This window comes from Anomalospiza imberbis, chromosome 1, assembly GCF_031753505.1.
Source record: "Anomalospiza imberbis isolate Cuckoo-Finch-1a 21T00152 chromosome 1, ASM3175350v1, whole genome shotgun sequence".
NCBI classification, from domain to species: Eukaryota; Metazoa; Chordata; class Aves; order Passeriformes; family Viduidae; genus Anomalospiza; species Anomalospiza imberbis.
Genome location: NC_089681.1, coordinates 114,502,525 through 114,523,088, shown reverse-complemented (window position 1 = coordinate 114,523,088; position 20,564 = coordinate 114,502,525). Strand labels below are relative to the sequence as shown.

General features: G+C 38.5%; 1 protein-coding gene across 2 annotated transcripts in view; it reads right to left on the bottom strand.

The window, feature by feature from the left end:
* ZNF385D (zinc finger protein 385D) overlaps positions 1-17,212 on the bottom strand; it is a 419,164-nt gene extending 401,952 nt beyond the window's left edge. Inside the window, exon 1 of one of the 2 annotated variants that reach the window (XM_068207228.1) lies at positions 17,056-17,212. In XM_068207228.1, coding sequence (XP_068063329.1) covers positions 17,056-17,197 — 142 coding nt within the window. In that variant the 5' untranslated portion in view covers positions 17,198-17,212. Of the gene's footprint in view, positions 1-16,670; positions 16,828-17,055 lie in introns of those variants that run through there. The other variant, XM_068207236.1, reaches the window with a different exon arrangement.
* Positions 17,213-20,564: the final 3,352 nt, after the last annotated feature.

Sequence of the window (20,564 nt, the reverse complement as noted above, 5' to 3'; positions counted from 1 at the left end):
TTTTTTTTAGTCAGAATCTATGTGAAAAGATGCAATTACAAAGCACTGTAATAGTCCTGGTAGCACTGCACATCAATGCTGCCATCACTTCCAATCAGAAAAACCCCATTACCAGATTAGAACCTTTTCTAATTTTGATTTTTTTTTTTTTTTTTTCTGTTTGTTTGGTTGGTTTTTTGGTGGGGTTTTTTTGGACTTTTTTGGTTCAATATCCATCCCCAGTGGAATTTTCTGGGGACATGGCTAAAGACTTTTTGGGAAAATTCAACTGGGAAGACATATTTTTTGCCCACAAATCTGGAAAAGATTACTGGATGTGAACGTCTTAGAAGACAGGGAGTAGGACAAGAAAATACAGGGGGTACTGAAAGTACTTTATAAGCCTGGGATGACCTGGAAAAGGAAATTTTGACAGGGAACCAGGAAAAACAGAAACAAGAGGCTGAGACATACATATAAAAGATTGGAATGAATCACTTCCACATGTTGCCTGCTGTATGGTAGTGTCATTGCAAGAGGCAAGAAAGGATCCAGTTCATCTCACCCACTGCCAGTCCCTGTGCTGTACTTCTCTCTGGCTCTCAAGTAATGTGAACAGTCACATGCTGCCAGCCAGGGATCTGCCATTTTAACCTTCACCACTGGTCTTTTAGGTAGATCTGTTACCAGTTTTACTGTCCTGAAGCTGCCTGTGTCTCTAAAGACTCTGCTAGCAAACCCCACCATGTACAGTCTTTACACCAGCGCCTGTTTTGGGCAATTTCCAGAATATCACAGTGTAGCTAGCAATGCTGTTTCCATTGATTCATCCTTTGATGACATCCTTTAGACACAAGCACTGCCTGGTGTGCCCCAAAGAGTTGCTACAATCTAGCCTCACAGTATTCTACTGCCTCTTCCCAGACTTTTCCTTTCCTTGCAACAAGAACATTACCAGCAACAATATCAACATCTAAGAGCCCCCCTAGTGCCTGGTTCAATTTCCTCTGAAACATCTCAAATGCCAGGATAATTCCAAAGACATTCCTATTTAGTGATATCTTCTGACAGATACAAAAAATTCTAGGTGCAGCCCAACTATCTCCATGCAAGAATCATATTTCAGGACAAGAGGAAAAGACAAAAAAAAAATTAAAAAAAAAAAATAAAACACCCCAACACACCTCCCTTTCAGCCTGGACTGGTCAGTAGACATATTTTTTTATGAGCATTGACAGTCATTCTTTGTTCACTACTTGCTCTGTGTTGGTTGATCTATTGAAAGATGCAGGTCTTCTATGGTTTTCTGTCCTGTTACAGATAAACTAAAACAAATTGCTAATTTAGTTACCCTGATAGCTAATCTAATGATTTCAATTTTATGTGGGAAAGCTACCCTCACTCTTTTCCTCCACATTTTACAAATTTGATGAATATACAAACATGCAACAGTTTCACTGCATGAAGTAGCTTTTTCACAAATCATCATATTCCTACTTGGAATATTCCTGTCAGTTTCTGCAGGCAGAGCAGAGATACCTGAAGACTTTTAGCTCAGGATTCTTGTCTGCTTCCTGGCTTTGATTAAGGGAAAACTAAAATGGTCTCTCTCTGCTGTTTCATTCTGTGATTAGGACATTTACCAAATACTTTTTTCAACTGATGAACTAGAATGATCATTATTGCTGACCACTGTATATTGTACTCCCCTTTGCTTTTTTGGTCCAGTTAACTACTTCTTTTTTTCCACAACTCATTTTTAAACATACTGCACTCACCTTGTGCAGGCTCAATTGTAGAACGTTCTTTATCTGGAAATAAAACCTTGTGTGTGAGGTTTTGCTTTCCTAATTCTACTGTTTTGTTAATCACAGTCTTTGGTATCACCTTCCTTATCACTGCTATAATATTTCATCACTTAACAATATTCCACACTAAAGTAAATTGTAAAGTAAATTGCTAAAGTAAATTGTTTACTCAATAAGCTATTGATAAGCAATTTTGCAAAGTACCAACAACATTCAAGCCCTATGCATTCAGATTTGGTCACATGCCACCTTTCCCCAGAGTACATATATCTTTCTGCACACTCAAAAACCTATTAACTTACCTCAGTAAATTCCTTGGATACCTGTTCCCATGTCTCAAATGCAAATAACCACTGTGCAGACATTGCCCATAGGTCCCTGTATATTTAAATCAGTAAATTCATCTCTTCACTCACTGCCAGAAAACCACTTATAACTGGTTGAGTGAGGCAATGATGTATCCCCTCTCATATGGAGTTGTGCACATTCTTTTCCACAACAGGCACTTTATTCTTATACATCAATATTTAATTTATATATGGATATAACATATATAAAAATATATATTGTATATAATTCAAGTTTTTAAAAATAATTGTGTTGGTTTCAGTAATAATCCCTGCAAAAAACTCGAGCAATTTATTTTCAGCTGACAAAATCTTTACCATCTTTCACTTAAACTAGCAAAGTATAATTCCAAGCTAATTAAAAGTCAGCCACATGCTGACAATTAAAAGTCAGCCACATGAACAATGATGGTTATCACTTTTGCCTGAATGTTGAATTATTTGCAACTTGTCCCCATTTGTTGAAGGCCACCTCATCTTTGTATTTGCCCATACAAATTGCAATTCCCTATTGTCAGAAAATTTTCTTTTGGCCCGTGGACCATTTGATGCTATTGTGCACTGGTAGGACCAGCTCAGTCAAAGTGTTCAGCTTCCGTGAGGGACAAATGTGTTGTTTTACTCCTACAGTAAATAATTTGGCTGTCTAGGCATACAAATTTAATTCCAAGTGCAGGGGAAGAAATATACTCTCTGAAGTTGAAAAGCTTGCCAAAGGGAAAAGCAGCATTAATAAGGAACTTGTACTGCTCATTTGCTGCATGCAACTTTTCAATCTGTTTCTCACAGTTCTGTAACAGCATGTCCAGAGAGAACTGAAATGGCAGCTGGATGAAGCTGTCAGAAACAATGACCCAGTAAAAAAGGTTCTTACTGTTTGCCAGTGATGAGCACTAATGTAGTCCTTCCCTACCCCCACAAAATCTGTGGGAATGCCCTAAATCAGCCAGCCCTTTTTTGTCAGCAATTTCCAGAGTTCTCTAATGTGTATCCAAAACAACAAAGACTTCTTCCTACAGCAACATCAAGGAAAACACCAGCTTCTGAAGAGGACAATCATTACCAGCACTTCTCTGTACATCAGGTGATTGGAGTTTGGGTTTGAAGCATATTGTTAGGAGTATGGTTTCCTCAGAATCTTCTGTTCTATCTCTAAAGTTATACCCAGAAAGTTTACGATGTTTGATCTTCCTGAAATTATTGGCATAAAACCAAGAGAAAGCAGAGAAAGCATAAATGAAAATTACAGTACTATTATATAAACAAGTGTGGAATTTGGAGCTTATTGGGCTGACAATTTAGACTCTCATTAAAATTGTAAAGAAAAATACTGAATAACCTCACATACATGAAAACCACAACAAATTTCTTTAAGAAAATTAACATATATATATATATATATATATATATATATATATAAAATAATTAGAAAACTCTGTAGTGTGCCAGATGGACATTTGAATACACAGGTGGCAAAAACACCAAATCCTAAAAAGGAAAGGCAAGGGCTTAAGCAGGAGGGGAAGAAACCACATTTAAATTCTTGTCTCTGGGAGTGAAGCTCAGATTTAACTGAGGTTCTGGGAGCTGAATAAAGGGGGAAGAATTTTTGTAACAGTATAGACATGGAAATTAGTTTATCATGAAAAGAAGAGTGAGAGAAAGAAATAAAATATGGCAGTGTATTTAGAGTCTTTTTCCTCCTGATATTAAGTACGGGCAGACAGGCTACAATGGGATAATGCCAAAATTATAAATAAGAATATAAAAAGTAAAGGAGAGACACAACCAGGAAAAATTATTCAAGAAAAAAAAATTATTAAAATGAAATATGACTGATTACAGCTTATTGTTTGAACAAAACTGCTTTATTCCATAGGCACAGTTTGCACTTAAGCTGGGTATGCTCATCATTTTGTGTATATCTCCAACCTTCTATTTTGAATATTTTTACCATTAATTTGACCTGTAAGATTGTGCAGAGGATAGCTTAAAAGGCAAAGAGAAAGGATTTTTCCACTTTGATGGGAAGCAAAATAGATGCAGAAATTATGCAGCTGACACAAGTACACAAAACAATAAAAAAAACCCAAACCATGGGCAGGCTTTTGCTAAATGCAACTATTAAACATATTTTTATTCAGTTAATGATAAGGTTTCTATTGACAGCATTAAAATTATTCCAGAATGGCTTTATTGAGGAAAGAAAAATATTATCCACATGTCAAATAACTATTATCTTAGATTTTATTTGGAAAAGTATCTTATCAACCTCTAGGTAAACAGAATAATTAGTCAAGTTGATATCAAACTTGTTTCCAAAAATATTAAGAAGTAGGTCACAAATAAGCCTTTTATTTATCTTTTTGAGAGAGGAAAAAAAAAATAAACATCTCACTTGTTAAAAATCCACCTGAAAATGGCCCAAAACTAGACAGCTTTATACTTCAAAGTTATTCACACTTCACAAATAAAATTTTACCTCACCAAGGAGTAAGGAGAGAAACAACAGTTATACTTTGTTATAGACCTTTATATCAAGATATTTACTGCCATCCTATCATTGTCAAATCTGATTATAAAACAGGGATCAGCAAGCAAGAGATTAAAGGCTCATCTGAGAAGCTGGAAAAAATGAAATTGATTAAAATTGTCCAGACTGTGTCAGTTTCACAGGAACAACCATCCAGATGGAGGGACTATTGGAATACTGGAATTACAGATATGAGTACTCTCAGTCTCTCTCTGCCTTTGAAATGTAAATGAAAACTGCTGGAATTGTTGAACAAATAGATATATAGATATAGATACAGATTTAGATATAGATGTAGATAGATAGATCTTTCGATCTAGTGTAAGACTCCTCACATTAACCAGCTTTGTGGAGCACAGGATCAGCATTATATTAAATGGAAATCCTTGCTGATCCTTGGGCTTTCTCTGCTCTTATTTGAGAATGTTTTTCTCCATAGGCACTATATGCATTCAATTTCTGTTCTGTAAGAAAAGGAAGTACTTATTGCTGTGCAGTCCGGCACACAGGTACTTAAGTTGCTACGTGAGTACTAAGGTCATTTGAGTGTTTGTCTAACTGAAGCTGCTTTTGAGAAGCCATAGCCCCCCCAAAAAAAAAGAACTGGCTAGACACAAAAGACAAGAAATAAAGGTTTATGTACATAATCTCTAATGGATGTATGGCTGAAGGGTTAAAGAGCAAGGTTTTATAACTCAACAAGAAAAATGAGTGTGTCCAACAAAAAAAAAAAAAAAAAAAAGAAATCACAGTCCACTCTTCCAGATGCCACAATGACATTTGCATTTCCCAATTACTTTCTACTGATTTCGCAGTCCAGCACCCAACTATGTTGTGAACATGAGATGACGCAAGACAAAAATAGACATCCTTCAGCTGCCTGATGCTCTCTGCAACGATGGTATTTCTGAGCAGGTATAAATCTATTACAGAACAGAGAGCTGTCTCAACCCCTACAGGCAAACAAAGTGATGCGTTTGAACTCTCCCCTTCCACGAACAACGCCTCAGAGAGGAAGGAGGCAGACCCACACAGAGGCACTCCATATAGTGCCTAATTCTAATTTGGGGGCTACGTGGGCCCAAATCCGTGCCTGTTCCTTCATGCACAAGAGCAGGTGCAAGTACAGTCAGGGCACTGTCTCTTATAGCAAGCAAGAGTCTCTCCCAGAAATGTGCTGGGTGTAGGAGTAGTGGATCATCAGGACAGAGCAAGTCTAATTTCATTCTCTGTGAACTGCAAATGCAATTTCTTTTGCTGCATCCTGGGAAAAGTACAGCAGCAAAACTATCCTCCCACGGTGGATTTACTAAAGTGATTTTTTTTTAAATGAATGGAAAGAGAGAAAAAGAATCCTAATACAGAATAAAACTCTATTACTTGTATATATTTTCAATTATACTGCCTAAAATGGAAGTTCTACTCTGACATCATAAAAGAATCGATTTTCTTTCAGCTATCAGTAAAGATATCAAAAAAAAAAAGTTCCGGGAGGGTGGGTGGTGTATCACTACACAGAGAGCCAAAATAATCACTTTCCCTGACTTCCCCATCCTCCCACATTTTCCTTTATGGGTTATTCTGCTTTTACTGCCTACATTCTTCACCTGAAGTCAAACCCTCTGTTAATGGCATCACAGTGGTTGCTGTGGAGGCTATTAGAATGTACAAAGCCAAAAGTGATGAGTTCAAGTTTGGATTGAGCAGTACTATCTCATGAAATGTTTCTGAAGGAGTAGGAGATATTAAACAAAACAAAACAAAACAAAACAAAACAAAAAAAAAAAAAAAAAAAAAAAAAAAAAAAAACCAAAAACAGAACATATACAATTAATTAACTTCTTAAATGACTGTTTGCCATCAACTTCAATTATCACAGCTGTTTTCAGATATATTACTCCGCTGGCTGTAGAGACTAAGTGCTAAACTATACATATGGAAGCAAGCACACAACAGGAACAGACAGCACTAACACAGATGGCAGCAGAGTTCCCAGCCACGCTGTTCAGTAGTGCCTGCTGTGATTGCTGCATGTCTTCTGTGGCAAAAACACACAAACGACAAAGTGTGGCAAACACAGACACGCACTGCACAGCGCTGCTCTGGCAATGAGAGCTCTTCATGGCACCCTTTGCTCTGCACGTTCTTCTGTGACAGATTTAAGGTTCTGTAAGTTATGACCAGAGAACATGCATTCCTGAAAAAGCTATTAGTACATAGCAACTCCTTCTACTGTACGGATTGACTTCACACACCTCTTCTCAAGCACAGACATGTTTTAAAAAACAACTGTTGAAGTACAAATGCTAATTCTCAAGAAACATGTAAAATATCACAAATGGGAGAAATCCATCTTGGGATTTGCATCACAGGGTCAGCCACTGCCAAATTTTCACAACTTTGCTAGCAGATAGAGTTCTTATTTTTTCCCTATAGTAAGACAATCATAAATGACTTCTATTTACCAAACTAGTTTCTCAATCATATTTTGCCCCCAGCTTTGAAACCTGAAGTATTAACAGGACTGTAGGCTTCAAGGAAAACTATTGATCAAAGATTTCTGAATCATATCTGTACTGACAGAAGCTCTTATCCATCTACTTGTTAAAAACAAAACCTGCAAAGAGCAGTGGAACAAAGATAAAATCTAATGTCAGATTTAAAGAAAACAAAACAAAAAACAAACACGTGAGGACAAGACAAGGAAGAGAAAAATTCAAAAAACAAGACCTTAATGGCCACAGAGCTCAATGAAAGGTCTTATTAAAATATTATTAAGCAAAGAAAGTGAGTCTCTAAACAATATTTTAGCATGAGTGCCTTGAGACTGCTGGTGGGCCAACGTATCTTATTACATGACTGCAGAAGCATTAACAAATTAATTATACCAAATAGCTGAATTAATTAGGATATGTGGGACAATAGCATTTAATACCAAAAGTCATAATGTACTTTTTAAATAAATACAGTACTCTTTTATATCAGGAAAATATATTATCAGCAAAGTTGTACTACTGCATACAGGCTATGTTACATGGAGATTTCTTACATAGGAATATTGACAGAAAATTGTGAAATTTATTGTAGGCTTGTACACGAGTAGGTACAAGGACATAAAGATGTAGTGGAGCTGCTGTTTTTTTGTGAAATTCCTTAAGCCAGACATAGGGAACATCCAGAGAAATCCACCCACCCTGTGTCAAGTGGAACATCAGAACAAGCAGTCTCATTACTGTCTCAAAGCTTGACCTTGTGGAGGATCCAAAAAAAACTCAAAACAAACAAACCCAAACAGGACAAAACAAAAAAACACACACACACCACACAACCTCTCCTCCCTGCCCCTCCCCCCAAAAAAACAAACAAACAAAAAAAAAGTAAAGCATTGTCTTTCAGACTCTTCCCATAAAGACCAGAGACATCTGTGCTATAATGACACTGGAACATTTCAGTTACTCAGGTTGCCAAGACCCTTCTTGTCACAAACTCTTGCCTGCACTTCTGATTTATGCATATAGTTGGAGGGTCAGACAGCTGGCGTACCCCTCTATATTTTTCAAAAAGTTAACCAAGTTTCTAAGTGAACTCAGATAACAGGTTGCAAGCCTAGGAATAGTTAGAATTATTTTTATTCAGAACACTATGGATTTAGCAAATTATTAGTTTTCCATAGTATCTTTTCTGGAACATCCTAAAATTAGGCAGCTTTCATTATATTTGGTAAGTGGTACTTCAGATCATCAGTGGAATCACTTTAGCACCACTTACTCTTGGACTTATTTCTAGGAAGATGCCCATTATCTAGAACTCTCACTTTTCCAAAATTATCAGGCCCTCTTTGTTTTTTTGATGTGAAAAAGGAACCAGTTGCCAGACTTTGTGCCCTCCTTCCTTGGTTGTTTTCAAGACTGGACTGAAGAAAGCCCTGAGCAACCCGATCTTATCTCACAGCTGACACAGAGCAGGAGACTGGACTAGAGATGTTCCTTAGGATCCTTCCAACCTGAAGGATTGGTATGTATGTATGTATTCCTCAGGTTTCCACTACATATGCTGAATATAATCAGAACTTATTGGATCTAAATATTTTAACTAAAGAAAAAAAAAACCTAAAACAAACTCTCACCATCACCATCAAATGGCAGTATACGATTGTCAAATTACGTCAATAAATAATTTTGCCACTTTCCTCTTTTTATGCTAAGAAAATCATAAAACAGAGTTTGAATTTGCAGAATACAAAAGCCTTGGGCTAAAAATGTCCATCTGCCATCAAACTGGCATCATGTTGGTGCAGGAATAAGAGGGAAAATAAGCTAGTCAAGGATGCTGCTTCAGCTTAACCCTCCCTGCAATGGAACAACTGCTCAATGCTGCTAAGAACTCTGAAAAACTCTCAGGTGCCACTTAATTGTCTCTTCTGTGGGAACATTTATGTGCTCTCTCCCTGAAACAAGTGCCAAAACAGAACAATTCAGAAAGCCTGAAAAATCAGCTCCCTGATCCGGTGTATACAGCAAGCAGCTATGGCCCACAAGATCAAGCCTTTCCAAGATCAGAATCTCACTCCAGTCACTGCAGTTTCTGTAAGGTGATACTTTTCCCACCTTTACACTTGCAAAATAGTTCTCTCCCAAAAATTAAAGTGATTGACCTGGGACTAGCTTTTCAGCCTGGACATTAGGAAAACAAAGACTACCCATGCAAACAAAAACCCCACCAATATATGCCTCTGTTCTAATCAGATTATTACCACTTCTCAGTGAAAAAATAACAAGAAATCCTCTACAACTGCACAATGAATAAAAACAGTGGTGAATTCTGTTTTGCTTCATTAGAACTTGCCTTTGTAGGCCAAATGCTCGAAGCAATTTAGGCTGCACCCAGCAGTACCATAAACACAAACAACTGACCATCCCTCAGGCAACTTCAGTGTTAACTGAAATCAATACTTGGACTGGGAGCAGTCCTGCCATAGAGAATATACAGAAGTCCAACATCATCAGGACTGGAAAAGACCATGTTTCCTTAAAACACATATAGTGATCTTAAAAAAACACTTTCTTCCAGATTTTAAATGGATTTACAGTCTTGAATAGATTTTGGAATTCTAAATAGTTAGAAAGCCAAAAATTCACACCTCTAAGTCAAGTAAAAATTGAATACTGTGTTCCCATTCCCTCCAATTCAGGTTTGAACATTGCAAGGAACACATTACTGATGTCAGGACTTGATTATGAAGACGTCTTATATTTAAAAATGTTGCAGAAGTCTTGAAACATTCTGCCCATTCCAGAACACAGCATCTCATCTGTTTTGCAGTCCTGCTGATACGAATGCAACACAGGGGTCCCTTGATCTCTCTGTGTACAGCTTCTCATTACAGAACCTCCTCTCACTTACCTCCTAAAAAATTTTACTCACACCCACTTCTTGTCTAGCAGCAACCATGACCTCCCACATGAAACCACAGTGACAATCAGCCAAAGAGATGAAACTGATGAGGACATCTGGTTACACTACATGAATTTACTCAATCCAACTTCTGGAGAAGGAGTATCTCTTCTCAGCCTCCCATTCCTCCCCCTCACTACAAATGCCAGCAGTTTAGACAGCTCTGTAGTTTCAGAGCTTCAGAGCAATAAGTATTGAACCAAATACTGGAATGGTTTGTACAGCAAAGCGCAATGCAGTCATTGACAATAACGACTATTTTTTCTTCCTTCCTTTCCACAGGCTCTTGGGTTCATATCACAAACTAACAGTTCTACTTTAATCTGCCTTCAGGAGAAAGTCCTACTAATTCTTACTCCTCATTTTGACTTTTTGATGCTTTCAACAGGAATGTGGCATCAACAACTCAATGAAAATTGGTCACAGAGAGCAAACAAAAAATATTCTTAGATAACACAGTGCAGAAGACAAGACCACCAAGCCATCTTAAAAAGAACACATTTTACACAGTATTTTGGGCTTATTTATTAAGAAGATCCTTCAGTATTTACCTTCCAAATGAAACAAAGATTTTTTTCAAGGAAATAAAGAAAATAATCTCAATGCTACTACTACGTAGTTAAGGCAAACGCTATTTAATGACTCAAGGAACTGCCAGTGTAATGCGTTTTTAATAAAAGGGCATTTATTTTCAAAACACTGCCTAAATAGCAACCAAAGTGCTATCTTCAAGCTCACTCACAAGGCAAGAGGTACAAATTTGCATTCGCTGGCACAGCCTCCCTGCCCTGTAGCCCCTTCCTTTGCACCATGTCACTTTTCTAAATTATTCAAAGAATGCCATTATAGTTTTGTTTCACTTGCTATTTAATGCTTCAATATATTAATCAGCACCAATTTAAAATCCATCAACAAAACAGAATGTATCAAAGTGAACCTACAATAATAATATTCCTTGTTCAAGTTTTATAGGAAATATTACATCCTCTACACAATGTCATATGCATGAAGACAGAAAATGAAAACAGTTTCATAAGAAAGACAAGTTAAATCCTTAGAGGGTAAAGACATTCCAGGTCTGGGGATGGCTTATGCTTCTACTGCTCAGAACAGCACTGGGAATAGCCCAAATTCATATGGGAAAGCAGTCAGGAGTTGCCACAGTTCCAATCAATTATTAAGGCAACATGACAAAACAAATTCAGTGCATAAACAGACATTTCAACTGTAGTTAATGGGCAAGATGATTCACTGTTTTAACATGGCAAGGCTAAATGGAAAGACAAAGGCAGAAATGTTAAACTGAATACTAGGACTGGAAACTTCCAGAAGCAAGTATAAAATGCCCCGGAGTCAGGGTTACTCAAAATATAAAATATTTTAGAATGTACTGAAATTAGATAGTTTCTATACTTCTGTCAGAGTAATCATTTCACCTAGCTTCAGACTTTTCAGCAGCAAAAGCCAAATGATCAGGAAAGTGATTATTTTTTCCTTTCAGGTCACACCTTGTACTTCCCAGCAAGGTGACTTGAGATTCATCTGAATAAAACTACCCAAATATTCTGTAAAAAAATAAAAGTCAGAAAAATATATCTGGTTATTAAATGGAAGTCTTTGGTTTCTTAACTACATATCTGCGCCAAAATTAGATTTAAAAAAATATCAGAAAACAGTATTTGGAGTCTGTGTCTAAGATCTAGATGGTGGGTTTTTCATTTTATCATAAATTAAAATATAGAATAGTCTGTGGATTTTTAGCTCTGATTACTTATCTCTAATTGAGGAAGTTATAAAGCTAGGTTTTATCAGTATCATAAATATCGTCTTTATGAACTAGGCATCCACTAGGGTATTACATTACTTACAGGGAATTAATTTGAAAAACAAAACAAAAGAAACAAACAAATATTTTTTTACAAACAAAAAACCAGAAACAACCACAGAAAGAGGTAACAGCTAGCCAGCACTTACATCAAAGGAAAAAGGGAAAGGCTCGTCAAGTTAAAATAAGCTTGGCAAACCAACCCCTCTTGCTCTCCAGGTCAAAACCCTTCCTTACCCATCCATTTGTTTGGAAAGCCTTGCCTTCAGAGCAAGGTCTGCATTACACAGTAAACACACTGCCTTACTAATGAGACCCCAAAAGTGGCTGAGGCATCAAAGTGTCAGTAGATGTAAACAGAAACAACATCAATGTTCACACATTCTGAACATATAGGCTAGGAAAATATTTCAATATTTAAAATCTACCTGCAGATTATTCCACTTGATCACAGAACAGATGTTTACTTGCTTTGAGCAGAAAACTTCTATTCCTTTATATTAAGCATATACATATATTTATATATATATATATAAAACCTACATTAATTTCAGACATTTACTTTCACAAATGCTACAATAAGGCACATGTAAAAAGTGAGGTGAGAGAACTATGCCTCAAGCAAAACAGAAGATTTGGTTATGACTACCTCAACACGACCAATAACATTATTTCCCAGGAGACAGAGAAGGAAGAAAAGGAAAAGCCAAAAAAAAAAAAAAAAAAAAAAAAAAAACCAAAAAACTGAAGCACATTCTTGAATATTTCAAGAAGAAATGTAAAAATATGAGAACATCTGAAAGTGGAAAGCTCAAGCACAATTTACTTTCCTAACTGTTAACTATGGAATTAGTCCACTCCAGGAGCAACCTGGATGTTTGCACATATGCATACAACTAAACTTATTCAAGAGGAGACCTATGAACAGGTTTGTAGGGTTTTTCACACTTTCTCCATTCTCTCAGCAGTTCAACACAACTGGAAAAGACCATGACCATAATCATTGACTTCTACCCTTCCCACACTACAACCTATGCACTACACCAAATATATGGCAACAACAGTTTTTGTCTTATTCTGTGTCAGCTCTAGATAGGTGAAGATTAAAATTAGTCAGCAGATTCAGGTGAAAAATTGGTCTGTGTTGTTAGAGCTCATATTCATTTACCCAGTCTACCTGGGTATAATTCAACATATTAGCATAAAACCAACTGATTTCATTGTGCTGTCTGAAGCATAGAGGACTTGCACTTGCCAGTCTAGATATGGCATATTTTGTGAGCTCCTATTAAAAAATGAAATAAATTGAAAGTAATTGCTTTCTGTCTAAAATGTCACCTATGTGGATACACACACTCCTATACATACACCCAGCACTATTTATTTGTGCTGTTTTTCCCTGGTAAGTGTTTTTATACTAACTTTCACACAGCTTTAAAAGGGATATAAAACATTGCTTTCCCTCCAGAAGTTATTTCTAGTGGTACCAACTAATTTAAAACTTATTTCTGTTTCATAGCTTTTAGTCATAATCTTTCCATACCTCCTCCTCAAGGGAGGAAGTTCTCATACAAATATTTCAAAGTTTTTGTCAAGCAGTACGCTAAAATATTACTTTATTTACATATATTTTTCGTTATGTTACTTCTTAACATCTGCCTAAAGAGAATCTGTAATAGAATTCTGCCTGTAGCTGTCAGTTTTCAAGTTCTTCGGAGATTTTACAGGTAAGTTGCCAATGATAACCCAACATTAAAAATTTAAAAATGGACTTTTTTCAAGACTCTTAATATTCATCATCTCAACAGGATCTTGAACTTTTTGCTGGAATCTTGACAAGACTTCATTTACTGTATAGATCACAATGGGTTGAAACGCTAGTTCTGCTTTATATTGCTTTACATGGTATGAAACAAAAAAAAAACCCTCTAAAACAAGAACTTTTACACATAAGATCACAGGGAATTTTTCATATTTGTATTTTTAAATATCAGAAAAGTACAAAAAAGTCTCCAAAATTCCTCATGTAGAAGGTGAGAAGAATGTCAAAGCTGGAAAATATTTGTAACTTAACTCAGTTAAATGGCAGGTTTGCTCAGCTGCAACTCAATAGTCACCCTGCCAATTTAGACCCTTAAATGATGCCCAAATAAACATATCTTAATCCAAACATACATAGAAATATTGTGCATGGTCTTCAGATGATGTCAATCATAACAGTCTTGTTGAGATCCATAGAGCTACGACACTTTTTACCAAGGCAAGACGGCGGCCCATTGAAACGGTTTTGTAGCAAAAACAGAGACTAGGAAGAAATATTACTTCCCAAATTTCAAGTATTTCATACAGCTCTCTTGTGAACAGTTTCCACCTCACTTTGATAACTGAATGCATGCAGGTATAAATGAGTCAAATATGTCAGTCTGTTTGCTAGTTTAAAATTGTTGGCAGTTCATATACCACAATTTTACTTTTAGCTATATCTTACTTATAACCCTTCTAATGCTTTAGCTTAAACATTTTAACTAAGTTTTCTGTTCCTGCATGATGAATTTATCAACACTGCTTACAAAAGCTGAAATTTACTTAAAAGCCCATTATTGGAAAAGAGAGTGTTTCCGTAACTTTGAAAATTTCATAAGCATACTAAAGTAATGTCATATCTTTGGTTCTCACCCCAAATATTTCCCTATAGCACACAGTCAGTATTAGGGACATACAAATTGCTCTAATTTCATTTTTACCTTATATTTGTAGCTGTCAAAGATTAGTAAACAATCTGATGACTAAGTTTAGTTCACTTTGCAAAGGCAATACAATAGAGTGCTTATTTTTAAATGACAGTTGAAATCCAATTGGGATGAAAAGTGTATGGGCTTCAGTGTAATTCAGTGTTCTGTGTTGTTGCAGTAATTACTTAAATGTGAACTCAGTGTAATATGATACTTTAGAAAACATTTATAAGAAGCAATCCTGATAGACTAAAGCACACCACACCTTTTTTCTTAAGGTAAATTAGAACCAAGTTATTTTATAACTCTGTAATTTAACTAATTTAATTTAGAGTTATTATGATAATATATTAATCCTAGCAGCATATACAGGATTATAAACTTTGCCACAATTGCACAGCTGAATCAGCCCAATGTTTTCAGTTTGGCCCAACACCTCACACTACACTGTCTGTGGATTCAATTCTGGCTTTTCTTAGGTCAGTGGCAAAATTCCCACTGAATTCACTGCATCCAGAATTTTGGTCTGTGTGCCTAGTAACTGTATAATACCCACATATGACAGGTACACAACTTAAAGGACTCTCATCAACACCAACATATCAGTCCCTACTACCAGCATTACATTCAGAATTAGTAGGATAAATATTTACAATTACTTTTAAACAACCACTTTTCTTTCTAAATGGATAACACTTTTTTTTCACTCACAGAATTTATTTCAGAGGGGCTTTGATATCCACTAACAAAATCTTTGCTCTGACTTTTAGTCTGCTTCATCTTTCATCTTGTGAAAAGAAAGATGCAAAATGGAAAAGGAGATGTTGCTGTAGAAGCATTCCAGCTCAGAAACATCCAAGTGACAATCAATAGAAGAAACACTGAGTTTGCTTTCATTTCAGACCTGCATTTGAGTGTATTAATTTCTTAGCAAGCATTTTCTCAAAACGCCAACACCTGAGGTACCAGGCTCCCCACCATCCCAACAGCTTTGTTATCAACAATGCTGAATGAGCTACAGCAACCTCTGGACTGGTAAAGAGTACAAATTACTCCTTCAGCCAAATTAGCTTCTCAGGAAAAGACGCGAAATTACTTCGGGGACGAACATGAACAACAACAAACAAAAGCAAATTGACGCAGAACTCAAGCACAACTTAAACTGTTACTTTACCCATGAAGGATTAGGTCAGAGACTTCTGCAAACCCACTTACCCGAATAGTGGATTTACAGCCCAAGAGGGAATACACAGCTAGAACAAATTTTAGTGAGATTTCCAGAATTGCAACCAGATCCGCAAACAGTTGGGTTTGTTCCTCAAAGCAGAGAACAGTGACAGCCAAGCTGTACAGTAAGGAAACCGTACATGACAGATTTGGCTCTGGGTAAAGTGCATTCAGTGTTTAGCACACAAGGGTCATGAACCTCAACATTTGTTTTCAATAGTTCGTGGAACACCACTCCACTCTATGTCTTCAAAGTCAGGATCTGATTTTGTGCGAACTGTCTGTGTGCTGTTTAGCCTTCAAAGAGAGCATCTGTCTCCCCCAACAAGTAAGGAGACAACAGCACAGGGCAATATTTTCAACAGTGCTTTCCGGGCATTAAGATCGTGAAAACCAAAAGAGGTTTCGAGGACTCTTCTCAGGTTCACTGACGTTTGCCAGATTAGAAATGCTTTCTGCAAAAATTATCAAAGAAGCCGCTGTCAAAGCGAGATGCCAAAACGCGCGCGAACACCGTTCCTTTCCTTTCGCCTCGGCAAATAAAAGACATAAGGCGAAGCTCGGCGGAATTTGGGAGCAGGGAGCTCCTCTACCTCCGCACCCGCTGGAGGGGAAAGGAGAAAATGATCCCCCTGCCCCGGAGGGTCCGAGCGGGTAATACAAGTCTCAGGCAAGTTGGCCTCGAGGCGGCCCCGCGCGGACCTCGGGGCTCCCGTCCCACCTCGGTGGGCGCCCCGCCGAGCCCCGCCGCGGCCGCCCCCTTACCGTGCCGGGGCTGGGGCTTAGAGCCCGGCGGCTTCTCCTTCCTGCCGCCCGCCGCGCTCCGCATCCGCCAGCACGCCGCCCCCCTGCCCAGCGAGCCGGCCATGCCGCGGGCGGCACCGCGATCCCGGCGGGAGAGCGCGGGGGCGGCGGCGGAGCGCGGGACGCGCTGCCCGGCGGCGGCGGCGGCGGGCGGGAGCAGCGCGGTCCCCGCGGACCCGCCTCCGCCCGGGCCGGTGTCAATCAGCGCGGGCAGGCAGCGCCCAGCCCGGGCAGCGCCGCCCCGCGCCCCCCGCCCCGCTCTCCCGGGCGCCGGGAGCAGCCCTGGGGACGGCGCCCGCTCCCCCTGCCCGGCCAGGTCCGTGCGCCGCCTACCCCCTGCTCGTACCGTAGCGACGGAGAGCATCGGAGGCGGCGGTGATGGGCTCCTGGGATGAGATGAATTCCGCGCTTGGGAAATGACAGCCCTCGGCACAAACCTCCTCCTGCCCGCTGGCAAGTCCTCCTACAGCACCTTCCCTGAAAAACATGTGTACGTTACCTCCTGCCATCAAAATCATTGGTTGTGCACACTCCTGACTCCATACCGATGAGTAACTCAACCTGAGATTCCCACTTCCCACAAGACCATGTGTGGTGCGACAACAGCCTGTCTCCTTCCCTCCCTCCCTCACCTCCGCGGAGCACCCTCTTCTTCCTCGGTAGAGTCCCGGGGACTGCTCCGGCCATCGAGTTCCTCCCCTGGCTTTGGCGAGGGGGCACCAAAATTTCTGTAGAAGGATTATTGCAATGCAAGAAACATAATGCGCATAACTTTTGTTTGCAATCTTAGTAATAAATCCCCTTGCATATCAAATTATAGTAGTGACTGCAGCAGCCCTGAAAAGTTGTTCCATGGTTGATTTTTAATTTTTCATACACACACATATATATATATATGTGATCAGCACTTCCACAAAATGTATCCTTCTTTCTATATGGACACAGAAATACAGAGAAAATGTATGCAGAATTTGCACTGATTGAAAGAGGAGGAGGGAGAGAGAAGAAAAATAAACCCTTCCTCATGTGCCACTATATTCCATCTCTGTTTCCTTGATTTCAAGAATCTTGTGGAGAAAAATAATTAGGATTTGTTATCATAATTTTAAAACTTTATATGGAAACTGAGATCCAGGTTGGGGTATTTTAATAAAAAATTCATTTTGAAAGACTATTCAGCTTTGAAACTCAAACAGCCAAGGTGTAAAGGGGCCATAGCTGGCCCACAGCAGCACTGTTTTGTCCTCCAGTTAAAAATTATCCTCCTTCTTCTAAATGCCCATCTCCACCAAGAGCCCTGGTTAAGCTCTCATCCATCCCAAGCCCCGATGTCCCCCACCACAACCGTTCCGCCTCACCTGTGAATTCTGGCTCCCACAAGCGAGTCAGGAGTGCCACAAGTCTGCTGGAGCTGTTGGTGTTCCAACATGCTGCACCAGGGTGTTTTCCATTAGTGCTGAGAATGATTCATGTGAGCAAGGATCACTGACCTTGACCTCACATGCACAGATATACCCTGTGGTGATGAATGTAATAGAATAAATAGTTAGATGCAACTGCTTATTCCCTCTTGCAGTGTTGTTCTTGCCCAACTCTGTTGCTCTAAAATACAAATAATGACTCATTTGCTTACCCTCATAACACCACATTTAGAAACCTGCTATTCATCTCCACTTGAAGGGTCTTGAATAAATATACTCCCAAAATGTCTGACTTAAATCACATATATTTTTATCACTTGACACTGTTTCTGTTGTTATTGATAAAGACTACACAAGTGGGTGTGTGGTGTATCATGTCACTGCTGAGGAAGTTTTTTATAGTGAATGGTCTTTTGTTAAATCTACTTTTATAAGAGTATTTACACAGGGGAGAAGGAAGAAAGAAAAACAAAAGAAAATATATCTGGGAAATAGAAAATAGAAAATAGATCTATCTCCTTTTGCCAAGAATGAGAAAACCCTACAGCAATTATTTGGAAAGCAAAAGAAAAATAGACTATAGAAGTGTTTTGTAGAAAGCAATACTTTTAAATGATGTAAACATATATTCCATATAAAACAAAGTATCAGTGAGGAGGAAAACTCTGCAGTTGTATACAGATTTAATATTCCAGAACAGCCTAAATAAATATGGGGGGGAAAAAAGGAAAAAGAAAAAGAAAAATTAGACTTGTACCAATATTCCATACTTAATTTGTCACTGTGAAAAGAGGTAACTTTGCAGAAACTTCCACAGCTGAAAAAACATATTTGCAACCTCTCATTGAAAGATTGATTTTTCTATTATCAACATCAAATATTTTTCTTTTTTAAAGAGGGAAAGAGACAGGAGTCTTCTTAAATATTATTATTCAGTGTACTACCTGTGATTTGACAGATCATCATGCTTCATCGTTTGCCAACAAAAGGTGGAATTCATAATATGAGAAGCCTCTGTTGAAAAGATGCAGATATAATAAAATTATAATACTGAAGAGCTACCTCTGTGTTTCATACTGTCATTTCTTTGCCATCATAGGTTTCAAGCTAATTTTTGTTTAGTCTTGTTTATGTTTCCTGCTCATTTATAATTGGAGATGTACAACTGTTTCTGTGTATTAACTTGTGGCTGTTTTTCCACTGGCAAATGAGTATTTGGGTGCCATATCTCTGTTTAGCACGTTCTTTGCACATAAGCACAAAACAGACTGGTGGTTAGAATATGTGTTCTAAATTTTGCTTTTGCTGAACAGACTTATTCAGACCTTCACAAATAGGAACACTGCATTGCCATACTTGCTTTTTTGCTTATGCATCTGTTGTTTTACCTAAGAACATTAAGGAAGCATTTCCAATAGTACTGGTTCTCAGTGCTGAAATTATTAAACTTGCTTCCTTTGGAAAGGGAAATGCACAGTATATTCTGAGGATATGACCTCAAATTGGGAAAGCTTCAGCTCAGACCAAGGAACCAATTCACCTCTAATCCAGAAGACTTGGATTCTTCTGTCCCTTCCCACCTTCCAGTCCAATACTTGGTGTCAACATCCTCCTAATTTACCATTAACATGAATTTTCTCTGTAATTTTTGTTCTGATGACATCTACTTCTCCTAATCTGGTCAAACAGAGAAAAGCTAGTCAAAGAGAAAAGCAGTTCCCAAAATTACACTGATTCCTTGCAGACCACCACTTGACATTCCACATGGGAATCTGTGCTCCTCCAGAAGATGCCTCGAGGTTACAAAGCATCAAAAGATATTTTGTACAAACCACACAAAAGCTGAATAACAAGCAGCACGTCTTTTGCTTTTTGTCTTTATTTATTTTATTTTTTTTCTGCACTAACTTACCTGTCTGCAGCTGCCCTCCTCCGATCTGTGCAGGTGCAGAGCTGCAGTAAAGCAGCTGAACTGGCACTCATTCCCCGGCTTGCTCTTTCACAGAAACCTCAGTTGTTTTCATGCACTGTTTTGGGTCATCCAGTATAGGCTGCTCTTGTGCTTCCTGGTGCTGGAGGAATTGGAAAAACAGCAGGGTGTCTTTGGCTGCAGCTGCAACACAAGGCACAGAGCAGGAGTTAGGATGTGGTGGCTCTTGCCTTGACAATACAGGTGTTCACTCCTGCTTCAACTTTATAATCTTCTGTATAATCTATCTGAGTCTTATTTCTTCCATGTGCCAGGGGCAGTTATGCATACACAAGTCCAGCAAGGATACTATGCCTGCACAGAGGGCAGCAGGGATCCCAACCAGCCCAAAACCATAAGACTGCTGCTGGCCAGAGCTGTTTGAAGCAGGCTTCAAGGCTAATCTTAAACAAGTCATATTTTTGGCTTCTTGTGCTCATAATTATTTCACAAACCTGGGGGTAG